The sequence below is a fragment of the Maylandia zebra genome, linkage group LG16, assembly GCF_041146795.1.
Source record: "Maylandia zebra isolate NMK-2024a linkage group LG16, Mzebra_GT3a, whole genome shotgun sequence".
Classification (NCBI taxonomy): domain Eukaryota; kingdom Metazoa; phylum Chordata; class Actinopteri; order Cichliformes; family Cichlidae; genus Maylandia; species Maylandia zebra.
In genome coordinates, this window is record NC_135182.1 from 1,068,975 (window position 1) to 1,091,984 (window position 23,010).

The 23,010-nt window shown below is 44.3% G+C and overlaps 1 protein-coding gene and 1 pseudogene across 3 annotated transcripts; both read right to left on the bottom strand.

Moving 5' to 3' along the window:
* LOC106675510 (uncharacterized) overlaps nt 1–19,138 on the bottom strand; it is a 31,398-nt pseudogene extending 12,260 nt beyond the window's left edge.
* LOC143413004 (uncharacterized) lies at nt 18,686–21,235 on the bottom strand. 3 transcript variants are annotated; one of them, XM_076875092.1, is made up of 4 exons: nt 20,895–21,235; nt 20,703–20,811; nt 20,376–20,587; nt 18,686–19,552 (listed from the first exon to the last, which is right to left on the bottom strand). In XM_076875092.1, exons 3-4 carry the CDS (start codon nt 20,496–20,498, stop codon nt 19,157–19,159), a joined length of 519 nt encoding a protein of 172 aa, XP_076731207.1. In that variant the 5' UTR covers nt 20,499–20,587; nt 20,703–20,811; nt 20,895–21,235; the 3' UTR covers nt 18,686–19,156. The 3 variants fall into 3 exon arrangements, 2 of the variants coding, with proteins under 2 accessions (XP_076731207.1, XP_076731206.1); XM_076875091.1 differs by having other exon boundaries at nt 20,678–20,811; nt 20,895–21,234; XR_013093560.1 differs by lacking the exon at nt 18,686–19,552 and adding an exon at nt 19,659–19,697 and having other exon boundaries at nt 20,376–20,811; nt 20,895–21,229.
* Between the last annotated feature and the right edge of the window lie 1,775 nt (nt 21,236–23,010).

Sequence of the window (23,010 nt, forward strand, 5' to 3'; positions counted from 1 at the left end):
TTTGCCAAGGTCTAATGTGATCCTTTAAAGTTCATGCAAGAGCCTGCTCGGCTCCTCGCCATTCCTCTTTGCCCGCAATGACACAGAAAGACGAGCTCAGCAGAGCACAGCAGAATAAAGGAAGAAGAGGAAGGGGTGGGGGTGAGGGTGGAGAACTCATTAACAGAATTGATGCGGGCTGCCTCCACCCAGCACTAATGCCAATACTCTTCTGAGGCTGATTTCTTTGTTAACACCAAACCAAGTAATCAGCGACCCTACTGCACACACTATAGAGTTTTACGACAGCCCACTAATGAGTTTGTTTACAGACACAGAAGAATAATAATTATCACAAGTGGCAATGCATTTATTCACAAAGGGAAGAAAAGTCTTTTGACTCGCTAATTTACTTGGGAGGAAAAAAATGAAGCCAATTAAAGGATAACTCTGGTTTATTTCACTGTGGTATATTTACCGGGCTCTAGAAAAGACACGGAGGAAGTTGCCATGACTGATTAATACTTGTACAATAATTATACTAAAAAAAGAAGGAAAAGGCGCGTGTATATATCAGCTGAGTTCTGTCAAGACAAGCAAGGAAAGCATGTTTTGGCTTGTGAAATCCAAAAATAGACATCAAGTAAAACTAAAGCAGCCCTTCTCCTCTCAGCATGTTGGGAATCAACCCAGTATCATGACAGAGCATGCAACAGACAAGCTGGTCCAACTTATAGTACCAGAAGGAGCAGATAATATATGTAAAGACTACAAACTGATGCTGACTAAGGAAGATGTGAAGTCCATTCTTGGCTCCTTAAGATTAAGCTAGGTAGCTCATGAGTACTTACATGTAAATGTGGAAGTAATGTCTCTTTAAATGTTTGTTTTTATGTTGGCTTGAACTAAAATGTCGCCCACTGCTGGTGCTGCAGCTTACTGCAACTTGTGCATGCGAGTCCATGTCATGCACAAGTTGCAGTCGCTTGTTTAGCGTGCTAGCGTGACATGCTAGCACGCTAAACAAGCTAGCACTGTCTCTTCTTTCACTGACATGAGCTCATCTCATTTATCACTGCAACAGACAATCATGACCAACATGTTTGATGTAGAGGAGCGGAGTGAAGAGGTTTTTTGATTAACTCGTGATAAAGTCGTGATGATGGGGAGTAACGCAGGCTCAGCTGGTACTCACATTAGCATTGCTGAGAAATCACTTGGCTGCATAAATATATAAAGTTTTACCAGCTGGTTTGCTAATACCCCACCTTGATTTTTCGTTAGTATTCTGTAATCTGTCAGTACATGTGGTTAACACTGACACGTGGTGTTCAAGCCTTTTATTTCAGCTGTGAATGTATTTTTTTTCAGAATAATTAACACACGTTTGAAATAATAGTAATAGTTTTTCCCCCAGAGATATAAAGAACAGCAACACTACAAACACATTATTTTAAAGAATATAATCCATTACCAGCAGTTAAACAGACTACAAAATATTTAGCTCAGCCTTAAACATCTGCAGGAGTGATGAGGAACATGTTAATGTAGAATACAACTTTTACTCTTGTATACTTTAAGTACAATTAATACAGTTTGTTTAGTGAAGTGTTTAGTGTTGCTTAAAGAAATGGCTCTAAAACAAACAAACTCAATGTAATTAGTTAGTAATATAGTAAAATATTTATTTAACTATAAAAGTAAATAGTGCAGAAAACTGAAGACAGCTAGTAAGAGCGCAGAAAGCTGCAGGAGGCTGCCAGCATATATAAAAACATAAAAGAGAGGCAGCAGAAAATGGTGTTAATCAGGTGTGATTTGTCGTGATTAACACTTGAAGGATGTGTGTGTGTGTGTGTGTGTGTGTGTGGGGGGGGGGGGGGGGGGGGGGTCTTCATCATCTCTGCCTGCTTTCTGTAAAAATCACTGCAACCCACTGGTATATACAAGATGCAATATGAAGTATGGCATCCTCTGGATGTGATGTGCATGCACGAGCGATCTCTTGTTGAAAAATTGCTTTGTGGCTGACTGCAGCCTGCAGCGGTCATTGGTTGTGGCTGCCTCTGATGAACATGTCGACTCAGCATGTCCCAGGCATATTCAATGGCAGACGTATACGTGTCTGGATATGCTTCTGAGCCACAAATGCCTGTGTTACTCTGCCTCTGTGGGGTGGGCATTGTCCTGTGTGGGCACACCTGATTTCGGCTCACATAGAATAAGTGAGGGTTTGGCTTGACTGCACAGCCCACAACAGTCAACAAACAAACACCCACTGTGGGTCTATGTGGGCATCTGATGGCATTTTATCACATTTTTATGGTTGAATAAAACACATTTTTATACACATTGTTCGCTAAAAATGTGAAATTGAAGTCACTTTATAAAGAAAAAAAAACAGCGGAGAAACCTTAAACCTGACATATTCTCAACCGAACACCTCAGAAATTATTCTATTACAGGTGTTATTGACCATAAATTCAGTACAGGCTTCTGGTCGTCAGAATCAGAAGGAATCAGAAAGACTTTAATTAACATACAACAGAGCAGCATGACGTTGAAGATTAGGACAGGGCATAAACAGGCAATACGACTGACATAATAAATACACAGAATATACAGTATATACACAGTTTTCCAATTAAAGTGACTGAAAGGTGAATAAATAACTGTGAGTGAGTAAAGTGTCGGCAGTATAAAAGAGTGTGTAGTAGTTTATGTTCATGGGTGTGGGGATGGGCTTATCTGCTGGAGTTAAAAAGCAGGGAGGCTCTCCTCCTCTCAGTCCTGCAGGAAACGTCTGTACTGATGTTGCTGCTGATCATCTATTAGTAACAGTCTTCCATCCTTTTTACCCATCCAGCTCCTTTGCAACAAAAAGCACCAACAATGACTCAGTGTTTACAACAACATGCTGAATTTTATATGGCGCTGTGACTCACATACCAGAAGGGTGGAAAGTAAGGTCGCTGATTTGAATAACACCTGTTAACATAGAGTCCCCGAGTCTCAGCTGTGAAACAAACTGTGACTGCATGCTTTGTCCCTTCGTGTGCTGCTGGAGAGGAAGTGCAGCCAACACAATCCATCCATAAGTGTGAAGGCTTTATGAAGCGCAAGTTATGACAGTAACTTCTGCCCTGATGCTTGTGAAGGTAACAGCAGAACTGCTGAGAAAAAACAAAAACAAAAACAGATGAGCCCAGTGCAACTTTTTCAAAGGGTGGTCCATGCTTCGTATGTGCCAATTGTGAGAAAACTGCCCACAGAAAAATGTAAGTATGCAGTCATGTACATGTGGACTGGTAGTCTTTGTTCTTTTAATGGAGCTCCTGTGTTTGTCTCCTGTGTCTTTCTTTATATTTCACCAATGTATTTTTGATTACATGAATACAGAATCATATACATCACTTTTTCTGTTTTACAGGTGATGAAGCCTTTGATGTAAACAATGTTTCCATTAATTGTTAAGACTTTATTTTTGGTTTACTGACAGTTTATGCAGATGCCACAGTTGACTTTGGTTTAACCCATAAGAGCCCAGACCCACTGTGACTGTCAGGAAAACTGTGGGAGAGTCAACTTTGAAACTTTAACAGAAACTTTCCTCAGTGTGTAAAAGTGTCACTCTTATGGGCTCTTATGGGTTAAAGTGGTGATGAAGAGGTCCACTACAGATGTGCCCACTGCCTACGCTGCCCACGCCATTCTCACCGGCTGACAGCTGAGTCTGCATCGGCCTCCAGCAAAGCCACTCGAGAGACACCTTCAGTTGGTGATAGGAATCTGGCCTCGGCCCTTAGACCTTCATTCATTTCATTTCATTTTACTTTTAAGTGTTACTATAGTGGAACTTTGAAACAGCACTCCGAATTCATCCTCTTCCTGTTTAAGTACTAAACAAAGCTAGATTTGGCATTAGTCACATCCTGATTGGTCTTATATCACCTGACTCTTCCCCATGCTTGGTGGTGTAGATGGTTAAATGGATGTAGCCACTTATATGTTGATGGAGAAGACCCTCGCTCTTCTCCCTGCAACTTGGAAATAAGTGAATTTGTTTTTCAGCAATTTGATCTATCTGTAGAAAGGCCCTTTCACCTTTGGCTCGGGTCTCTCGTGCTGTCACAAGTTGACAATTAAGATGAGACATACTTTATTTATCACAAACACTGGAATATGATTTTTATCATAGCAGCTCTAAAAACACAATCATACTTATTAAAATAACCAGTGGAGCGAAATAAAAGAGAAAACAGAAAATAACGAATGGCTCGATAGCTACAGTCACAGTCACTGATAGTCTCTTTCTCACCTGATCAGGAAATCCAAACATGGATGTGGGTTACTTCCAGGTGAATTTAAATAGAAGAAAAAGCAAAACAGCAATGATTAAAGACAGTTCCCTTCTGTGAGTAATGTGGATGTATACAGCTAACAGTGCAATATTTAAACCACCGAAAACATCCCTTTGCAGATAATGGCACCTTTCACAGATGATGCCGTCTCCCCATGTAAATGGACTGATTCTTATATAGCGCCTTCTACTCTCCCAGAGCACTTAAAGCACTCTTTACAACATGTATAATGTTGGTTCGCCCGCTAACCTGCCAATAGATGACCTGATCTACCTCCCGAACTACAGCCAGCCTGTGTGGCATTAGGGTGTGGTTTCTGGTTCCGCTGTGGGAGGGAGTGATGGGCAGAGTGGTTTAAGGAACAGGCCCAGCTGAGGAGAGCCACACCTGGCATCCATCTGCTGGTTACACTCTGTACTCACATAGCAGGTGTGGGGCTGTGGAGATGAATACACATGAAGCATAAAGGCTTTGAAACCAATCTCTGAAAAACGTATGGTATAAGTGGACATTAACTACTAGTGGACCAAAACAAACCCCAATAGCATGTGTATACCCAATCAGGTGGCTGGCCTGCCACCTGATTACTAAACCCAGAGCAGCCAGGCGTGTGCTACACCCCACATTTCCTGTACTGCTTAGATTAACCTCTGTCTGCCTGAGAACAAAGAAAGTCCCGAACTAAGTACAGTCACTCGCTCCAGGCCTTAATAAGTTTACCAAGCTTGTCTATCTTACTGTCCAAGGACATTCCCTGTGATGCTGAAACATACATTCATACTTTTTTCATTTAGATCCAGCTCTGAAACCCATCCTCTGCAGCTCCTTCAGTATTACAGACCAGCAGCAGAACTCCAAGCATGATGTAGTAGTAAAGATTTTCTGGACTTTACAAAAAACAATACTAGTTCATCTGACATAAAACACAAGTTGTCTGAGTCCGGATACAGCATAGTGGAAAAGGAGTGTTTGGCAATCCAGTTTGCGGTTGACTCTCTATGTCAGCGGTCCCAGTCCGTGAGTCGTTTGGTACCGGGCCGCGAGAGTTGAGGCTCGGGTGTGAAATGTTTGGTTTTCAGGGTTTTCGGTTTTCAGCGTTATTTTGTTATCGTTTTTATTGTTAACTCGCTTTTCCTGGGTCTTTTCACGTGTGTTATGAATAAATCTTTTTTTCGGCACTAGTTTCATTTTGTTGTATTTTTCCGCGACATCTTAAAGGCCGGTCCGCGAAACTATTGTCGGGCATAAACCGATCCGTGGCGCAAAAAAGGTTGGAGACCGCTGGTTTATGTTATTACCTCCTAGCACACTGATCCACCCTCTGTTCAGACCATGCTCTGCTGCAATGTTTCTGCAATGGTTCCACCACATGAAGGAAGCCAATGTCTGCATCACACGTGTGGTTTCTGGCTCTCCAGCCATTTAAATTCAAGTTGGTCCAATGGTTCACGCGTTAGTGCCAGGGATGATGGCCGAGCAGCTGGGAGCAACGTAATAATCAAGTCTTCCTTATTTTGATAGGCCACGGGGACCAGAGACAAGCTGCAAATGGTGCAAGAGTGCAAATCATTATTGAAAATAAAGGATCACTTGCCTGCAACGCTATCTGTGTGTGTCATGCTGGGGTCCCAGAACTTGTGTGTGTGTGTCACAAAATTGTAATAAATAAACTTTAAGAATAAAAGGAAATCAAAACAGCATTCAGGAACCTAAAATAGTAGAATGATAAAACCAAAACGCCACCATCTTCAACAAGACTCCCAAACTCACACATGAAAAAAGAAAGAAAAAACATCTGACAGCATTTCTTCTATGCCTCCATATTTTTTGAAATGCTATATTTAAATGAATGCTTGCATGAGATTCATCCTTCATTGGATCCATCAGCAATTTAAAGATAAACACGTGAATCCAGTTGGATTGTCTACACGTAAATAGTTTGAAGCCTGGTGGTAAATATGGATCCCAGTGATGTTCAAATCACAAAAACAGCACAACAATGAAAGAACGATAGCCCATAAAGTTAGTTACTGTTCAAAAGGATGGACGAACATGAGAAATGATCAAAGTGGAGAGAAGAAACACATGCATTGGGGAGGAGAGGCTGCAGGGACTTGTTATTGGTTGCAGAGTAACGGATGAAAATGCCTCTGTGGTTTGAGGCATCTTCTAGCAGCCAAAGCAGTGTCACATTACTTCTGTGCTCTTCCAGCCGCTGCAGGGAGAATGTAGCTGAGTTTGTCAGCAGCAGCCTCAGCAGTCAATCTGTTTCCAAAGCCCTGAAGCTCAGACAAAGAAAAGGCTCTGGAGAGTACAAGGCTGAGTGTATACCAGCTTCATCAGTCTGGTTTGCTGTTGATATGTTCAGATGTCAAGGTTACTACACAACTACGAAGTCAAGGCCAAATGTACTTAAGCTTATATTTGGGTACATATTTAACACCTTCTGTTCGGGACGTTTGATACCAATGACCATGTACTATGGTGCCTAACAAGAAATTAGCACCCATTATACCAGCACTGTAAGACAAAATAAATAACAAACCATTTCAGACTTTTGTTCCTAACATGAAGCTCGTACTTTACGCTGGATTTAGGTGTTTATTACATTTACAATAATTGTAATTTGAACAAAATGATTTTCTGTTTCTATGGTGAGTCTAATTACATTATCACAATCTGCATGAAATTTAACAACAAGAGTGGTTAGACAACGAGAGATTTCAAACCACAGGAACGTTATACAAGGCAGAAACGTGTACACACAGCAGGTGTACACTGCTGGTATTTATTGTGGTTTAACCCGTCAAGGACAAAAATGTAAAGGAAATTCTGTATCACACCATAGCTTTCATACTTTTTTGTAAGTGAGAGCTCTACACTTAAAGGTAACGAGCCAGCATGACTCACACTGCAGCCCCATTATTTTAGGCTAATGTTAACTTGTGTTACGTTCCAGCCATACTAGCTAGCCATTGTTTTGAGTAAGTTAATGTGCTCTTCACATATAAAGTTTACAGCAGCTAACCCTAACCCAGCCTTGAGCCCTGCTACAGTTACAGTTTTTTCTGATTGCTTAAGCACATTTTTTGTAACTATTGGCTAATTTTGCAAAACTCTTCACACAAATAAGAAAACCTGTCACCCAATCATCAAAACATTGTAGTTCTCTTGCAAAAGCAAACACAGCTAGATTAACTCTTCACACCTTCGTAAAAATGGTCTTTCCGTATCAAACAGTACACACAAGCCATCATCTACTAAGCACACAATGCGCCAACTGCACACTGATGGTATGAATACAAAACACATCTGGCTTTTGCTTTCTCTGTGCACAAGGTAGGCTATGTCAGTTTGAGCTCATACTTCTGTCATAGATCCATAAGCATAGAGGGATCCAAACTTCAAGTACTGCTGTTTATTCAAACACATCAAAACAAACACAAGTGTTCATTTCCAAGTATAGGATTATTTGCAATCGCCATAATGACTATATGGGTTACTTGGTCTGCAGTGAACATGCTTCCTCTGCCCCAGCATCTGGTCATCTAGCAACTCTGTAAAGTAACAATTTCAGTATTTTCACATCAATGGTATTGGTGTGTTTCTCATTGGCATATGGCAGTGCTACAAATCTTTGTGCAAAGTGACTGTACTAACCGATTCTTATTTCAAGATGTCCTTATGGTGCTTGCTACAGTGTAGCGGCTCGAGTTAGGCTGGACCCGTTGGCCAGCTTCCCTCAGGGTCATTCCACGGTTGATGACATGGTCCACTATTATAGCTCTGATGTCATCAGCAATTCTATTTCTTACTCTTCCTACCCTTCCTCTCCCCCCTCCTCATCTTCCTCTCCCCCCTCCTCGTCTTCCTCTTGCTCCTCCTTGTCCTTGTCGTCCTCTTCATCCTACTTCTTCACCTCCACGTCCTCTTCCTCGGCCTCCTCTACTTCTCACTCTTTCTGCTCCCTCCATTGTACTCCGCACACACAGCTTACCTGTATTATAGTGCTTAGGCTGATTGCAAAGTGAACTAATTATCTAAAAAAGTTTTCACATGTGAAAGTGTGCCAGACAGTTGGCAAATTAGTGTTAATGATAGCCATACATGTGTATACTTTTGCTAGGAGTGTGTTGGAAATTTGGTAATTGAGTGTTGTGCAGTGAATTGTGCCTACAGTTTTGCAAAGCGTGTGTTACAAAATTGCAAACTGAGTGCAAAGCAGTTTTTGTGCTTTTAGTTTTGCAAACTCAGTGAGTGGTTTTGCTATAAGTCTGAATAGTTTTAGAGATTGTGCTACAGGAATCACAGTTAGGGTTTAAGCATTCAGAAAAAACTGTAAACGATGGCTACAGCCTTGAAAATAATGACTGATAAATACATTCTCATCAGTCCACATGTAAGAACATAACTTCATGGTAGTAAAGAATTCAAAGAAGTGAAACAGGGTGGTTACAGTGAGAGCTTCTGTTATTCCTCAGCCAGGATGAAGAGGTGAAGCCATTGGTTTAAGCCCATTGTTTTCATTACACAGTACACACTGCTCTGTGTTTTACTAATGCAGTTTGTAAATGAATACATGACAGGCCTCTTAAGCTATATGTGGAGTCTTAGCATTGAATAGCATGTGCAGTGTGCTTACACAGTGAAATGTTTGATAATTACATTACTGTCATGGTGCCTGCGTGTTTCAGTTCTTGGATTATCAACATTTCTGTTTTTGTATTTGTGATAATCTTGTATTTAGCTCTATATTCTATATTCTGGCTGTAATGTCAGCTTCATTATGATTTCTTTTTGCTCCCTATGATTACTTAGTGTATAGGTTTCCTTTCTTTTTGGCATTTGTATTCTGTCTTCCCAGTCTCGTCTCTGTGTTTTGTGTCATGTCTATGTGTTAAGTTTGTGTCTCTTAGTCTTGGGCTCAGTGTTAGTCACTTCCTGTTTTATTTTGATAGAGTCCTTGTGTGTTATGTTGAGTTTTGCGTCCTCTTATTGCACAGGTTAGATTCTGTCCAGCTGTGTTCCCTGATGTTGTATTGTCTGACTCTCTCTTTGTTCCTTGTCGTGTTATCCATCAAACAGTGTCCTTCTTTGTACTTTCCATGTAAACTTGCTGGATCTGCTCCTGGGTTTGTTTAATTTGTTTTATAAGCAATTTTTAGTTTTATGCATTATCCTCAAATTCATGTGCTTTGGGTCTCATTCCTGTGTGCCACACAGCTCAAACTTGACACATTATTATTACTAATGGGCGATTGTGGCTCAAGAGTTGGGAGTTCGTCTTGTAATCGGAAGGTTGCCGGTTCAAGCCCCGGCTCCGACAGTCTCGGTCGTTGTGTCCTTGGGCAAGACACTTCACCCGTTACCTACTGGTGGTGGTCAGAGGGCCCGGTGGCGCCAGTGTCCGGCAGCCTCGCCTCTGTCAGTGCGCCCCAGGGTGGCTGTGGCTACATGTAGCTGCCATCACCAGTGTGTGGATGGATATGTAAAGCGCTTTGGGGTCCATAGGGACTAGTGAAGCGCTATACAAATACAGGCCATTTACCATTTAATAAAATAATACAGACAAAAACTAAAACCTTGATTTACATGATTAATGTGGGTGATCTCTTCCCAAAAAGCCTCATTATTTTCAGAAATCATAAAGTTATGTTGTTAAATCACAAATAATATTTTGGTTGACTTTGTTTTAAATTGAGTGTAGGTTGTAGACAATGCTGCATCTGCTCTTCACCATGTTCATGGAGGATATTGCAGCTTATTGCAGCTTTTCCAGATGATGACCTCGCATAACTGCTCCTCCCCTTTGTGAGTGTGGACGCTTCATCTCTTTGCTCTTGAATGCTTTGCTTCTTATATTGATTTTTATTGATTTTTATGCTGATTTTTTCCCTTTTTTCCGTGTGAGCTTACCTGCGATAACTTCTGGACACTTGTAGATCATTAGGACTAGAGTGTTCTTAACAGAAACAGCAACATTTTTATAGTTACCTTATCCTCAGCGCTCCGTGTGTCTGTGGCCTAGACACAGCTGAAGCCTGATTACAGCGTCTGGGCACCGAGCAGCCTCAATAGCCTGGAAAGGTGCTAACCGCTAGGCTAACTAGCAACAAGATGCCTTCCCTCTCCACAGATGACTACCACAGCCTCCTGCAGAAGATTGCAGTACTGGAGACAAAAATTCATCGCTTAGAAGTAAACGTGGAGGTAAATGGACTGTGTGGAAATGAAACAACCTTGCCTTTGATTCAAAACAATGGCGATGAGCAAGCTAGTACACAGCTAAGGAGCACAGATAACATGACCAAGAAAGTAGACTCTGTGCATTATTATAAATCCTCAAGTGATAATCCCCCCTTGGACTGTCTTGGTGCAAAACCAAGACATAAATCATGTCTCCTGGAAGGGGGAGGACGTATCACGGGCAGAGCACAGCGAGCTGAAATCTCTGAAACCGACTGGCCTTCACTTCCTACGAGACAGAGAAGCTCTTCTACCCCTGTATACGGGAGGAAACAGGACTGGACAACCGTGAATAGGAAGGTTAACAACAAACCTCCAAAACAACTGAATGTGAAACTGCAGAACAGATTTGCTCCACTATCAAAGGACCCTGGATCTATATCGGACAACCATCCATCTAAAAGCAGCGAAATAAGGTCTGAAAATCTGTTGAAAAGTGAAAGGCCACAGGGAAAGCTAAAGGCTAGGCCTGAAACTCTGATTGTGGGTGACTCTGCCGTAAAGGATGTACAAAGGATGTGCGGTAAGAACACTAAAGTCCTCTGCTTTCCTAACGATATGGTCAACAACCTGAAGGAGAGAATTCTTCAAATTGCAGATGAATATCCAACTGTGACAAACATTGTTCTGCATACAGGGTCAAACGATGTGTCCAAACAACAGTCGGAGGTTCTGAAACGGGACTTTACTGGATTATTAAATACTGTAAACTCTCTGAATGCAGCTGTATTCATCAGTGGACCTGTACCGCCGGTCAGAGGAGGAGACGAGAGATTCAGCAGGTTGTTTACACTGAATAAATGGCTTATATCAGCATGTGCTGACCACTCAGTGCACTTTATCGACAACTTTAATATTTTTTGGGAACGCAGGCATCTGTTCAAAGCAAATGGATTTAATTTTTACAAGTCAGGGGTGAAACTGTTCACCTCCAACTTGTTTTATTCCATACGTCATCCATCGGTGCTTGGTGCCAAGGCTGAGATAAACGAGGAGTTATCTCATAAAGAGGAACAAACAGTACTCCAAGAACAGACAAAGCCCAGCAGAAACCTTGAGGAGGAGCTCCATTTGCCCCCACCCGGGAAGAGCCTCAGAAAGGAGAGACATCTGAGGCAAGAAGAGGGGTCCCTATTTGCCTCCAACTCTCTCAACAACACCAACGACCAGGACAAGGGACCACGACCTTCCCCAGTCCCCCAAACCCCTGACAGGCCATCACCCTCCTCCCCCTCCCTTTCTCCCTCCTCCCCACACCTGAAATTCACTGAGGAGATGATGGAGCGGGTCAATGCTGGGCTCAGATCTACCCCCCGTCCCAATCCCTTTTTGTCCCCCATAAACCCCCCACCAGAGCGGCCAAAGGTTCGCCATCGAGCCCCACCCTCAACAGAGCAATCGAAGTCACATTGCCCAGCCTCGCCCCCCTTAGTTCCTCTTCATGCCCTGTCTCCGCAGTCTGATGCGTGATGTGTGAAGGGTCCGGGCTGTGAGGATTATGGCAGTGATGACTTTTCCCAGGAGAAGCTGGGACCCTGTTTACTAGAAGGTTTTAAAATTTCTGTACTTTTAGGTGACAGGAGACATGTGGCCTGGTCAAAACACAGAGAGCTGCACTCTAAAAGATCTTTAAACATAGTAAACATACCTTGTGTGCCACAGACTGCTCCCAAACACGAGGGGACAAGTAATGCCTCTAAAACACTTAAGTTGGCTTTATTAAACGTTAGATCTCTAGCTGGGAAAACATTTTTAATTAATGATTTAATCACTGAGCACAGCCTTGATTTTATGTTTTTAACTGAAACTTGGTTGGACCAAAGTAACAGTGGAGCTGTTCTCATCGAGACGACCCCTCCTAACTACAGTTTTATCAGTGAGGCCAGGGCGAGCAGGAGAGGAGGAGGGGTTGCTGTCTTATTTAATGAATCATTTCAATGTAAGCAGCTATCTCCTGGACGTTTTCAGGCTTTTGAATATGTGGCTTTACAGCTGAAGGCCCCATCCAAAGTTGTGTTTCTTAATGTTTACAGGCCTCCCAAATACTGCACAGACTTTTTTAATGACCTCAGTGAACTGCTGTCTGTGATCTGTGTTGATTTTGACTGTGTAATTATTGCTGGGGATTTTAACATTCATGTGGACAACCCTCAGGACAAAGGGACTAAAGACCTGAGTAACACTCTGGGCAACTTTGGGCTGACTCAGCATGTAACAGAGGCCACACATAATAGAGGACACACTCTTGACCTACTGATCTCCAAAGGCCTGAGCATTTCAAAGGTTACTGTGTCTGATGTGGGCCTGTCTGATCATTACTGTGTTTTCTTTGAAAGTAAAATCTCAGCCCACACAAATATATCAACAACAGTGATCACAAAACGGTGTATAACTGAAGACAGTAGTGAGATCTTTAACCAGGTCTTCCCATTAACACCTGACCTGCCCAGAGGGTCAGTCAATGAGCTCGTCAATAGCTTCAATGCTAACATGTTAAATGTAATGGACACTATTGCTCCCATTAAGGTGAAGGTTATCTCTGGAAGGAAAAAGTCTCCATGGAGAAACTCCACACTGGTGAAAAATGAAAAAAGAGAGTGTAGGAAAGCTGAGCGCAGATGGAGAAAAACAAACCTCCAGGTTCATTATGACATTTATAAAGAGAAACTTCACAATTATAATTTACAACTGAGGAATGCAAGGAGGTCCTACTTCTCTGACATCATCACTAAAAACAGCCATAATGCTCGGGTCTTATTTTCTACAGTTGACAGGCTAACAAACCCTCCTGTGCCAGTGGCAGCTGAACTTCATTCGACCATGGCCTGCAATGACTTTGCCAAATTCTTCACTGAAAAAATCCAAAAAATTTGACAAGCAATTGGTACATCAACAGCAGATCCAGGATATGTACTGTGTCCACCAAAAAACTGTTTAAACACCATGAAACAGTTTCAACCTATTAACAGCAAAGACCTGGAGGACATCTTAGGTCAACTGAACTCCTCCTCCTGCTGTTTAGATGTCCTGCCAACAAGTTTTTTCAAAAAGGTCTCAAAGACTTTAGAGTCAGACCTGTTACAGATCGTCAACTTTTCTTAATTAACAGGTGTGTTTCCAGAATCACTAAAAACTGCTGTAATAAAACCTATACTGAAAAAGGACAATCTTGACAAGACACAAATGAACAACTACAGGCCGATCTCAAATCTCCCGTTTTTAAGTAAGATCATTGAAAAAGCAGTTTCTCAACAGCTCAGTTACTTCTTAAAACAGAATAACTGCTACGATGCCTTCCAGTCAGGTTTTAGACAGAACCACAGCACTGAAACCGCTCTGACCAAAGTGTTTAATGACATATGTCTGAATACAGACAGTGGAAAAATGTCAGTCCTAGTTTTACTGGATCTCAGTGCAGCATTTGATACAGTTGACCACAACATATTACTCAAACGACTGGAGAACTGGGCAGGTCTTTCAGGAACTGTACTAAACTGGTTCAAAACATACGTAGAAAACAGGAAATACTTTGTATCAATAGGTAACTTCACATCTGAGCAGACAAGTATCACATGTGGAGTTCCCCAAGGTTCCATCTTGGGACCCCTTCTGTTTAACATTTACATGCTCCCACTGGCACAGATTATAAACAACAACAAAATAAACTATCACAGCTATGCAGATGACACACAAATATATATCACAATGTCACCAGGAGACCGAGGCCCTGTACAGGCTCTTGGTAAATGCATTGAGGAAATTAATGACTGGCTGTGACACAATTTTCTCCAGCTAAACAAAAACAAAACTGAGGTAATAGTCTTTGGCGCCAAAGAAAAACGATTACAGGTCACCAGAGAACTTCAATCTATACACCTAAAAACCACAAACCAGGCGAGAAATTTGGGTGTAGTGATGGATGCAGACCTAAACTTAGAAAAACACATTAAGACAATAACAAAGTCAGCTTACTATCACCTCAAGAATATATCAAGGATAAAAGATCTGATGTCTCAACAGGACCTGGAAAAACTAGTCCATGCATTCATCTTTAGTAGGCTTGATTACTGTAACAGCATCTTTACAGGTCTACCTAAAAAATCAGTCAGACAACTACAGCTCATTCAGAACTCTGCTGCTCGAGTCCTCACTAAGACCAAAAAAGTGGACCACATCAGTCCAGCTCTGAGGTCCTTACACTGGCTGCCTGTCCGTCAGAGGATAGACTTTAAAGTTCTGATGCTGGCCTATAAAGCTCTGAATGGTTTAGGACCAAAATACATCAGTGACCTCCTGACCCAGTATGAACCATCCAGATCCCTCAGGTCATCTGGATCCGGTCTTTTATCAGTTCCTAGAGTCAGAACCAGACACGGAGAAGCTGCATTCAGCTTTTATGCTCCTTATATCTGGAACAAACTCCCAGAAAGCCTCAGATCAGCTGAAACACTCAGTTTATTTAAATCCAGGTTGAAGACTCACCTGTTCTCAGCTGCATTTGAATAAAGCACCAAATCCACACTTTAAGCTTAAATTTCAAAACTTACATTTAACTGATTTTATCTACTGTTCTGATTTTATCTGTTTTGATTTTATATACTGTTGTTTGTTTGTTTGTTAATTAGTTTATTTGCTTGTTTTATTCAATTTTAAATCATGCTTTTTATTTGTTCTTGTTTCTAATGTCTCTGTAAAGCACTTTGAATCACCTTGTTGTTGAATTTGTTAGGTGAGGCTGTGTGCAGTCAGGAATAGGACCCAAGGTGCAGACTCCGGAGACAGACGTGAACTCAAAAAGGCTTTAATGCTGAACGCAACATGACATAACTAGAAAAACTCAAAATAAACTTACACCGGTGGACAGGCAAAACACACAGCAAAATAAACGGTAGATCGCGACACAGACACAGAGAAACACAGGGCTTAAATACACAGAGGGAGCAATCAGGGAATGAATAACAGGAGGGAAACACAGCTGGGGCAAATCAGGCCTAACGAGACAAGGGGAAGCAAAACCAGACACATTAACATCAGACATGGACTTTCAAAGTAAAACAGGAAACATAACACAGACTCACGGGCAGGCACTATAACAAAGGGAACAGAGACGTGGGACCAGGGCAGACACAGACACTGACTGGATGTGGGGATACAGCAGAAAGGGGAGACAGCAACATGGAACACAGACAGAAAACCAGAACACAAAAACTCTAACCAAACCCCACCCAGAGAACCTAAACTAAGAATAATCCTAAAACCCATACAGCAAAGCTAGAATATAATGAAATAACAAAATCAAAGAACCAAAAAACACAAAACACTGGGTCAACGACCCAGGGACCCTAACAGTACCCCCCCCTTAAGGGCTGGCTTCCAGACAGCCCAAACCAGAACACTAAAAAACAACCCAACCAGGGCGGGCGGTGGGGGAAACAGGATGGAGGGCTCGAAACAAAACCAAACAAGGAGCCAGAAACAACAAAACAAAAAAAAAGTGCAAACACTGGAGCCCGGAAAGCAACAGAACAAAACACAGAAACAAAGTCCAAAACAACAGCACCAAGGCCCAGGCAAAGTCCAAAAGCAAACAAACAAAAGAGCTCACGAAAGGCGCAGAGGCCCAGGCAATAGTCTCAAAAAAAAGTTCAGGGGGCCGGCCCGGAGGCTGACGGCACAACAGTCCAAACCCGGGTAGGTCAGGGGGGCGGCCCGGAGGCTGATGGTCCAAGAGCCCAGAAAACAGTTCAGGAGGCCAGCCGGGCAGAAGGCACCGGTGGCGACGGAGCAGATCAGGAGGCCGGCCGGGCGGGAGGCACCGACGGCGGCGTAGTCCAGTGGGCTGTCCATGACGGCAACGACGTCCAGTCATCGGCCGGACAGGCCGGGCAGGACGCGCAGGCCGGGCAGGAACAGACAGCATGGAGACCTCAGGAGCAGACGAAGCTGAACACTCGGAGACTGGACCAGGCGAAGCAGAAGCCGAGGCCGGACCAGGCGAAGCAGAAGCCGAGGCCGGACCAGGCGAAGCAGAGGCCGGACCAGGCGAAGCAGAAGCAGAGGCCGGACCAGGCGAAGCAGAAGCAGAGGCCGGACCAGGCGGAGCTGCAGAGGCCGGACCAGGCGGAGCTGCAGAGGCTGAGGCCGGACCAGGCGGTGGAGCCGGTGGTGGCTGAACGGGCCCCTCGGACCCTCCAGCGGAGACAGACGGCTGAGCAAACAACTGAGGCAGAAACTGAGCAGGTGACTGAGCTGATAGGTGAGCTAATGTCTGAGCTATGGAGAGAAGTTTAAGTTGTATTGACTGTTGTAACGAAGGCAGTAATGGCGGGTGAGGTGGTGGATTAGCAGATGGTTGGACTAGGTTGTCTGAGCCTACGGATCCTACAGAAAACTGCTGGACGGGCTCACCTGAGCCTCCAGCGAGGTCAGAAACAGGTGCAAGTACCTGCCGGACACCAGCCACTCCCACCCGAGGAGAAGGTACGGGTGCAGGAGCTAACTGGTTCCCGGTCATCCTCACCCTGGGAGCCGAGACAGGCACAGTCAACGGCTGGGCAGCTGCAGTCCCCACCCGAGGAGCTGGTACGGGTGCAGCGACAGGCAGAGGCTCAGCCAGCCTAGACACCTGAGCAGGGACCAGCCGGACCTCAGCCTCCCTCACCTGAAGCACTGAAACAGGTGCAGGGGAATGCTGGGCCTGAGCTGCCCTGAGAGCAGGAACACAATGGTGCGAAGGAGCAGGCTCAGCAAACAGACTCCTCTAAAACATTTAACTTCCTACCACCACCACGTCTAACAGTCTTAATAGTCTCAGTCTTAGCAGTGTTCACATGATTGTTTTTTTTCCAGCGCCGAGGAACGACAGCAATCACAACTCACCACTGGGAGTTGCTCCGCAGAAAAAGAGTGGTGATGGTGTGAGCGTCGCCTCCTCCGGGAAGTGGGAGGTGGCGAACTGGGCTGCGATGAGGAAGCAGAGAGTTTGTGAAGCTCAGAACGTGGCAGACCCAAAAACAGAGCGAAGGACTGCAGCGGAGTGAGTCTAATGTCCGGTGTCACATAACCTCTCTTCCTCCGCCGCTTAACTCTCTTGTCGGACTGGTAATCCAGGGGTGAAGGCGGAGGTGTAGCGACTGGAGAGAAGGAGCACGTGCTCAACCTGATCGCCCGAGGAATAGACGTTGGCTCGGCCGTAGCCACGGCAGTTTGGAGGCTGCGGGGCCCTCCCAAAGCCAAACGTGACCCATAGAAGGGTGACTGGAGCTCCTGGGCATGCTCAGCTTCCTCCCTCACGATCTCCTTGAGGAAGGCAGAAACTGCGGGGTCGCTGATACCACACGGAGTCTGCTGGGTCCATGTTCTGTTCGCGATCTTCTGTTAGGTGAGGCTGTGTGCAGACAGGAATAGGACCCAAGGTGCAGACTCCGGAGACAGACGTGAACTCAAAAAGGCTTTAATGCTGAACGCAACATGACATAACTAGAAAAACTCAAAATAAACTTACACCGGTGGACAGGCAAAACACACAGCAAAATAAACGGTAGATCGCGACACAGACACAGAGAAACACAGGGCTTAAATACACAGAGGGAGCAATCAGGGAATGAATAACAGGAGGGAAACACAGCTGGGGCAAATCAGGCCTAACGAGACAAGGGGAAGCAAAACCAGACACATTAACATCAGACATGGACTTTCAAAGTAAAACAGGAAACATAACACAGACTCACGGGCAGGCACTATAACAAAGGGAACAGAGACGTGGGACCAGGGCAGACACAGACACTGACTGGATGTGGGGATACAGCAGAAAGGGGAGACAGCAACATGGAACACAGACAGAAAACCAGAACACAAAAACTCTAACCAAACCCCACCCAGAGAACCTAAACTAAGAATAATCCTAAAACCCATACAGCAAAGCTAGAATATAATGAAATAACAAAATCAAAGAACCAAAAACACAAAACACTGGGTCAACGACCCAGGGACCCTAACAGTACCCCCCCTTAAGGGCTGGCTTCCAGACAGCCCAAACCAGAACACTAAAAAACAAAAAACAACCCAACCAGGGCGGGCGGTGGGGGAAACAGGATGGAGGGCTCGAAACAAAACCAAACAAGGAGCCAGAAACAACAAAACAAAAAAAAAAAAGTGCAAACACTGGAGCCCGGAAAGCAACAGAACAAAACACAGAAACAAAGTCCAAAACAACAGCACCAAGGCCCAGGCAAAGTCCAAAAGCAAACAAACAAAAGAGCTCACGAAAGGCGCAGAGGCCCAGGCAATAGTCTCAAAAAAAAGTTCAGGGGGCCGGCCCGGAGGCTGACGGCACAACAGTCCAAACCCGGGTAGGTCAGGGGGGCGGCCCGGAAGCTGATGGTCCAAGAGCCCAGAAAACAGTTCAGGAGGCCAGCCGGGCAGAAGGCACCGGTGGCGACGGAGCAGATCAGGAGGCCGGCCGGGCGGGAGGCACCGACGGCGGCGGAGCAGGTCAGGAGGCCGGCCGGGCGGGAGGCACCGACGGCGGCGTAGTCCAGTGGGCTGTCCATGACGGCAACGACGTCCAGTCATCGGCCGGACAGAACGTGCAGGCCGGACAGGCCGCGCAGGACGCGCAGGAACAGACAGCATGGAGACCTCAGGAGCAGACGAAGCTGAACACTCGGAGACTGGACCAGGCGGAGCTGCAGAGGCTGAGGCCGGACCAGGCGAAGCAGAAGCCGAAGCTGGACCAGGCGTAGCACAGGCTGAGGCCGAAGCTGGTCCAGGCGGAGGCGAAGCAGGAACAGAGGCTGAGGCTGAGGCCGGACCAGACGGAGCTGCAGAGGCTGAGGCCGGACCAGGCGGAGCTGCAGACTCGGAGGCCGGACCAGGCGGTGGAGCCGGTGGTGGCTGAACGGGCCCCTCGGACCCTCCAGCGGAGACAGGTGGCTGAACGGGCCCCTCGGACCCATACAGCAAAGCTAGAATATAATGAAATAACAAAATCAAAGAACCAAAAACACAAAACACTGGGTCAACGACCCAGGGACCCTAACAGAATTGTGCTATACAAATAAACTTGCCTTGCCTCGCTGCACTTTAACCCATTTAATCCCTCATTTTTCCCTGCAAAATAAGTGCATGCATTTACTCCTTAGACTTCCGTACACTTAATATGTTTATAATTTTTTTTTATTTCATGTTGGTTATGTTAGTGAAAATGTTTTATACTCGGCAACAACTGCAGATGGGAAACCACATAGTCTACATTTAAACAAATTCTTCAGTTTGACCTATTTACACATATAATAAATAAGAATACCAATGACGTGTGACATATTATAACTAGGCATGGTTACAAGTGTACTCAGAACTTTTAGATACATAAAGATACAATGGCAATGCACACTGAAAGGGAACTAACAATGACAAGAATGCAATTACTGCATTTCACAGTCTCATAAAACAGCTAAATAACCACGGAGCTACGAATGTTTGAACCGACAAAAAAAAGAGCTGACAAGAAAATAATAATTCACACTGTGGAAATAGCTTAGACTGACTCAACATTTACTGAGCACCACAGCCAGATGAGTGTGCAGTATTATTCAGCAAGAACACAAATCAGTGCAGGTAAGTATTTACTGTACCTCGAAAAACTTAAATAATAAAATTGGAGGTAATGAAAATGCATGTGAACTGAAAAATAGTGGGGTAAAACTTGAAAATTGCAAAACTGAATTGAAATGTTTGTGACGTTAATCCTTCATTAAAAACAGTGCAAAAGGTACAAGCAGTGCATACTGTATGCCATCTTGGGTCCTCGTTAAATTCAACACGGCTTGCCCTGCTGGTCCTGCCTCGTCTGGTCCTGCGGTTGCTACGCCACCTCGCCGACTGCTTTCCAGGCCACTGGCTGGGTGTCATCGCCGTCGTGGCCGGCCTGTGGATCTCCTTCGCCTGCGTCGCCGCTGCTGCCTTCTGCACGGCCGGCCCCCTGAACGGTCACAAAACGGCTGGAGGCCGAGCACCAAAAATCAAACCCACGTGCAGGAAACCCAAGGCGGAGGCAGAGTAAAGGGTTTAACAAAGGTTTATTAACTAACACCAAAATGACGTTCACGTTAGTACTTGATTTAAGGCTTGATGTATGGGGCGTGAGGGTCTTGGCCAGGGGAGAGGGACAAGCAAGGGGACAGGTCCAAGAAAGCAACAGCAGCTGCTGGTGATTAGGTACGTACTGGAAGAGAGGAGAGCAGTGTTAGAGCGGTAGCCAATGAGGAGTTCTGGAGAGGGTGGAAGCTATGAAAATCTTCGTCTTACTGTGCAGGTGGGAGATGGAAGCGTTGAGGGAGAGGTGGTGCGGTCCAGGTGGGTTAGGTGGAGTGTGGCAGCTGTCCTGAGTGGTGAAGGTCCCGAGGTGGTGTGAGGGCAGGCAGGTGAGGCACGGAGATGATTCCGAGAGCTGGCGGGTTAACCAGATTTCCAAGACAAGTGGTTCAGTGTGATGGAGTTTTCCTGGAGTAACTAGAACACGAGATTCATGAACATGAAGCATGAGGCCTGGTTACCAACATAGGGTAGTTGATGAACTGGCGAGGAAGCAGTGTCAGCAAGCAGCTTAAACCTCCAACCTGATTGCCTCAATCAGCTTCAGGTGAGGGGGGCTGTAGGCCCTGCCCATGGGTGGATACCAGGGAGGTCCAGACCTTCAATGGAATTTTACAGCCACACACCCAGACCATGACATGATTTGTGTTTCGAACATTTCCTGAGCCTTTGATGAACCTTTTGTTTTCGACATTCTGTTCCCTCAGCTCTGGTATTTTGTTTTTCTTAGTTTTATGAACCCTGTTTTGGAATTTTCCCTGCGCTCTCGTGCCTTTTGTGAACATTTTGTTCACATAACGAGACACTTGTTATGTCCAATTAATCCCAGCCATGTATCCCTCCTGTCTTCCATTCCCTGATTACCCTGTGTTTAAGGCCTGTGTTTTCTCGTGTGCGTTGCTGGATCATCTGTGTATCTCCCTGAATTATCTCCCCGGGTCGCCAGTTAAGGTTTCAGGTTTGTTTTGTTAGTTTTTTCCAGTTAGGTTTTGCTTAGTTTCCTCCATGCCTTCGCCGTTTCTGTTTGTATCACCACCTTCTCAATAAAACTCACCTGCATCTCAGCTGCCAGCACCTTAGGTCCTCGTTAAATTCAACACAGCTTGCCCTGCTAGCCATGGCAGTAGGGTACCATTAGTGACAAAAATCTAAATATTGATTTCACAGTCTCATGAACCAGTTTCAACAAATTTGAAGAAAAAAACAAAAGGTAAAAGAATAAACAGCTAAAACCTGCTAGCATAGCTGACAGCTAGCATAACATGTGTTATGCTAGCGGCAACAAATGTTGCTGTGCTTACATTTACTCTTCTTATGGTGAAAAGATTCAGGCTAGTGATGCGCGAATCATGAACGAATCGTTCAATACTCGAGAATCACTTTACTGACTCATGAATCATGATTCACAAGCCCAACTGATTCACTGACTCATCCCTGTTGCTGTTAGCAGCAATGTATCTAGCTTATAAATAAGCTAGATAACGCTCTGCTAACATGCTAACATCACATTTGAGCTACTCACCCCCTCCCTCCTGTGCTGAATCTTCTTGGTTGGCAACCAATGTTAAGGCGCATTACCGCCCCCTGGCTCATAGCTCAGTGGACATTTAGATGAGAAAATATATATTTGACACATTTAAGGAAAATACTAATAAAATAAAAATAAACAAGATAAATGTTTTTTAAGCAATTTTGATAGGAAATTGCTTAATTTTAGAAATGTTTTTGCTCTTTTTTGCTCTATAAAATAGTTTGTTTTGTTTTTTAGAATCATTCATCTTAGCAGTGGGATTTACATGTAAAGAGAAACAAATTAAGTTTGAGTGAAAATTTACATTTTTTGCACTCTCTGGTCGACTGACTCAGTGAATCAAATGACTCAAAAATCCGATTCACTTTGGTGAGTGACTCATTAAAACTTGATTCAGTAAAAAGAATCAAATTTACCATCACTAATTCAGGCAGCCATATAATTCTCATTATATATTAGTAGCAGACCCTTTAGAAAACATATGTACAAAATATTTCATTAATATCTCTTAACTGAGGTATTTTACTTACTTTCTCTTGTACAAGTTTGAGGCAGACATCTCCTTCCAGTGGTGCAGGCAGGACGTAAAGGGGCGTGGCCATGTCTCCAGTCACACAAGTCACATGACATTGATACAATTTAGAGGAGACAACTTTTTTTTTACTTGCATTAGCTGTCCAAAGCCAAAACACCAGCTGGTGGAATCACCTTTGTGGCACCATGCTGCCCACACCTGGACTACATGCAGGAGACACCTCTTCAGTGATGTTTGACTTTGTGTCCAGGACTTTACCTCCT

Coding starts and splice junctions, on each gene's coding strand:
- LOC143413004 (XM_076875092.1), bottom strand. CDS start 20,498: ATGACACCCAGCCAGTGGCCTGGAAAGCAGTCGGCGAGGTGGCGTAGC. Junction 19,553..20,375: donor AGGACCCAAGATGGCATACA/GTATGCACTGCT, acceptor ATTATATTCTAG/CTTTGCTGTATGGGTCCGAG.